The following is a 3,326-nucleotide window of genomic DNA, read 5'->3' on the forward strand; positions in this document are numbered from 1 at the left end:
AATGTGAGAAAAATATTGAATTATTGAAATTGAAAAGTCCACTTCCTTTTTAAATTTAAATAGATAAACCAAAGAAATAATTGGGCTTCAAGTTATGAATTTTGAAATTAGAAGGAAATTTATATTAATGAAATTGATATTTATTTATTATTATATTTATGATAATTAAATATTATGTGAAATTTAATAAATAAAAAAAACATAAAATTATATGTGAAAAAAATTAAAATAACTACAAAATGACATCTTGTAAAATGAATGAAAGTGTAACCTATGATAAAAAAAAGTTTTTTATTTATTAGAGCATTGTGTTCGTTTATGTTCATTTACAATTGTTTCTTCTTTTTTTATATGTTTTTAGCATCTTATCAAACATAAATAAACGAACATTGAACAAAAAAATATAAATGAATGAACACAAACAAAAAAATATATTAGTTTATCTCTCTATATTCTTTTGTTTATTCAGTTAAACTAAACGAACAAAAATAAATTCTTGTCAGTGTTTGTTCAGTTCGTTTCCTGATAATGTATCTATTTTTTTTAAACGTGCAATATGAGACGTGATCACTTATAATAAGAAATTTAGATGAGGTTGATAACTTTCTTTGATAAATAAAATTACAGCCTTAAGATTAAATTTTATTAGTATTTTTTCATAAACATATAAACATATGCGAAAATTATGTAGTGGTGTGTTAAGTGTTGTCCATAAAATCATGGCCCATAATCTAATTTAGCCCAAAACCCGTTTCCAAAATGGACTCTCCAGACCCGATAACAATCTTCATCATCTTATCCATTCCAGAACTCTCTAATCCCTTTGCAAAACCCCCTCACACTCACAGGGGATTTTCTTCCAATGGCTTCTATCTTCTCCCTCGCTTCACCCTCTTCATTACTCACCAACCATTCTTCTAATTTCAAGGTACACTCTTATTTCCTTCATCTGCAATTTGGTTGAATCCATGTCTAATTGTCTTACTGTCTACATATCTTGCTTATTCTATCTTTTGACAAACAGGGGAATGTAAGAAACCTCAAGTCAAGCACTTGTCAGTTTCCTTCAAAAACAAATTACAATAACCACAACACTGTACAACAACAGAGGAAATCGTTAATTGTAGCTTCATCGTCGCCGATTCCATCGGCTGTAGTCAGTTCAAATGTTCGATACCGACTGGACAATTTGGGTCCCCAACCTGGTTCTAGAAAGAAAGCGAAGAGAAAGGGAAGAGGTCATGCTGCTGGCCAAGGTGGGAGCTGTGGATTCGGAATGAGAGGACAGAAATCTCGGTCGGGACCCGGTGTGCGAAGGGGTTTTGAGGGTGGTCAAATGCCGCTTTATCGCCGGCTTCCAAAATTGAGGGGTATTGCAGGAGGTAATAAAAACTTCTTTTCGCATTCTCTTTCTAGTTCTTCTGATTATTTCGGTTGATTTTACGAGTGAATTTCCAAGCTTCTGATACTTGAACTGTGTTTGCCTACCACCTGTTTGATGAAATGCCTTTCTGATACTTGAATTACTCTAATGTCCATTGAATCAAGGCATGCATGCTGGATTATCCAAATTCGTTCCAGTTAACCTAAAAGACATAGAAACTGCTGGATTTGAAGAAGGTGAAGAGGTTTCACTAGAATCCTTGAAAGAAAAGGGCTTGATCAATCCCTCAGGAAGAGAAAGAAGACTTCCTCTCAAGGTACCTTCTATTCATCCAACAATGAAAGCGATTGAATTTACTAATATACCCTCTGATGGTTTTATTAGATTCTTGGTGATGGTGAACTGAGTGTGAAATTAAACTTCAAAGCACGTGCCTTTTCTGCACAAGCAAAAGAGAAGCTTGAAGCTGCTGGCTGTTCATTGACTGTGTTACCTGGCAGAAAGAAATGGGTCAAACCATCAGTGGCCAAGAATATTGCCCGTGCTGATGAATACTTTGCCAAGAAACGGGCGGCAGCTGCTGCAGCTGCTGGTGGTGAGTCGCCGGAAACACCGTCTTCCACCGCTTAAAACCCACGCAAATGAAATCGAATTTTTGTTGTTGTAAGAAGATTGGAAGTTAGATGTAAAGCCACATTGATTTGTATTCTGTTTGTCTGGAATCTTTTTTTATCATCAAGAATCTAAAGATCTCATCTTTTGTTTTCAAATGTCAATATTCTCATTTGGTGATTGATCTTTTTAGAGTTTGTGTACAACTTGATTTGTGTAGCTTTTTGGGTGTTGAAACTTGAAAGTTTACCTCTTGTTTAATTATGTGAAAATTTGTTGGGATGTTATAATCAAAGAAACATGAGTCACAAAAGTTGTTTTTTTAAGAAAAATGCCTTTTAAGAAAAACCACTTCTGGTTGTGTTGCGCGCACGTGTTATATTTTGTTGTTTGCTTTTTAGAAGACTTCTGAATTGAAAACCATTACGCATGTGTAGGGTGGCGTAACCTTCCTATTCGAATCACTTTCCACCTTATTTTAAGGTCTATTATTCAACATAGATTTGTTTTAATTTTTTCAATAAGATTATTATTTTAATAATATTATAAAGGATATTATAAACAACTCGAGTATATTTTACATAATTTCAAAACCGTTCGTTAAATGTCATAAATGTATTTTTTTATGTTACATTATCTATGAACAAATATTAATAAATTATAAAGTTAATCATTAAATTTATTGAAGTTTTTTTTTTTATTGAAGTTAACCGGAAAAATAACTATCGTCTTCGAATATTTAACAAAATGAACATATTCGTTAAATTAACAATTTTATTTATTGTTATTTAGCAAATAATATGTTTAATTATAAATATCTTTAAAAATCATATCTTCACAATGATATTTATGATTTGCATATGCTTAAACTAAATAAAATTTCGATTCAGAATTATTTTTAACTAGAGTAAATTACTGAAATCGTCCTTGTGGTTTGGTCAAAATTTCACGTTTGGTCCTTAACTTTTTTTTTGCACTCGGATAGTCCCTGTGGTTTGATTTTGTTACGTTTTTCATCCCTATGGTTTGATTTTGTTGCATTTTTCGTCCCTTACATACATAAAGTTAGGGACCAAACATGCAATTTTTACCAAACCATAGGGATGAAAAACGCAACAAAATCAAACCACAAAGACGATCCGAGTGCAAAAAAAAAGTTAGGAGCCAAACGTGCAATTTTGACCAAACCACAGGGACGGTTTCAGTAATTTACTCTTTTAACTATTGTTCAGTTAATTTCAGTTTATTGCAACAACTTCCAGACCTTAAAAAACAAACAAACTTCATCTTACAGTTGCAACCATTTGATTAATCTCTTGAAGATGTGGTC

At 32.4% G+C, this 3,326-nt stretch overlaps 1 protein-coding gene across 1 annotated transcript; it reads left to right on the forward strand.

Moving 5' to 3' along the window:
- Positions 1-790: 790 nt before the first annotated feature.
- LOC111904541 (50S ribosomal protein L15, chloroplastic) lies at positions 791-2,154 on the forward strand. Its single transcript, XM_023900294.2, has 4 exons — positions 791-928; positions 1,025-1,382; positions 1,549-1,700; positions 1,769-2,154. The coding sequence occupies exons 1-4, from the start codon at positions 863-865 to the stop codon at positions 2,012-2,014; spliced, it is 822 nt and encodes a 273-aa protein (XP_023756062.1). The 5' UTR covers positions 791-862; the 3' UTR covers positions 2,015-2,154.
- Positions 2,155-3,326: the final 1,172 nt, after the last annotated feature.

This window comes from Lactuca sativa, chromosome 3 (assembly GCF_002870075.4).
Source record: "Lactuca sativa cultivar Salinas chromosome 3, Lsat_Salinas_v11, whole genome shotgun sequence".
Taxonomy (NCBI): Eukaryota; Viridiplantae; Streptophyta; class Magnoliopsida; order Asterales; family Asteraceae; genus Lactuca; species Lactuca sativa.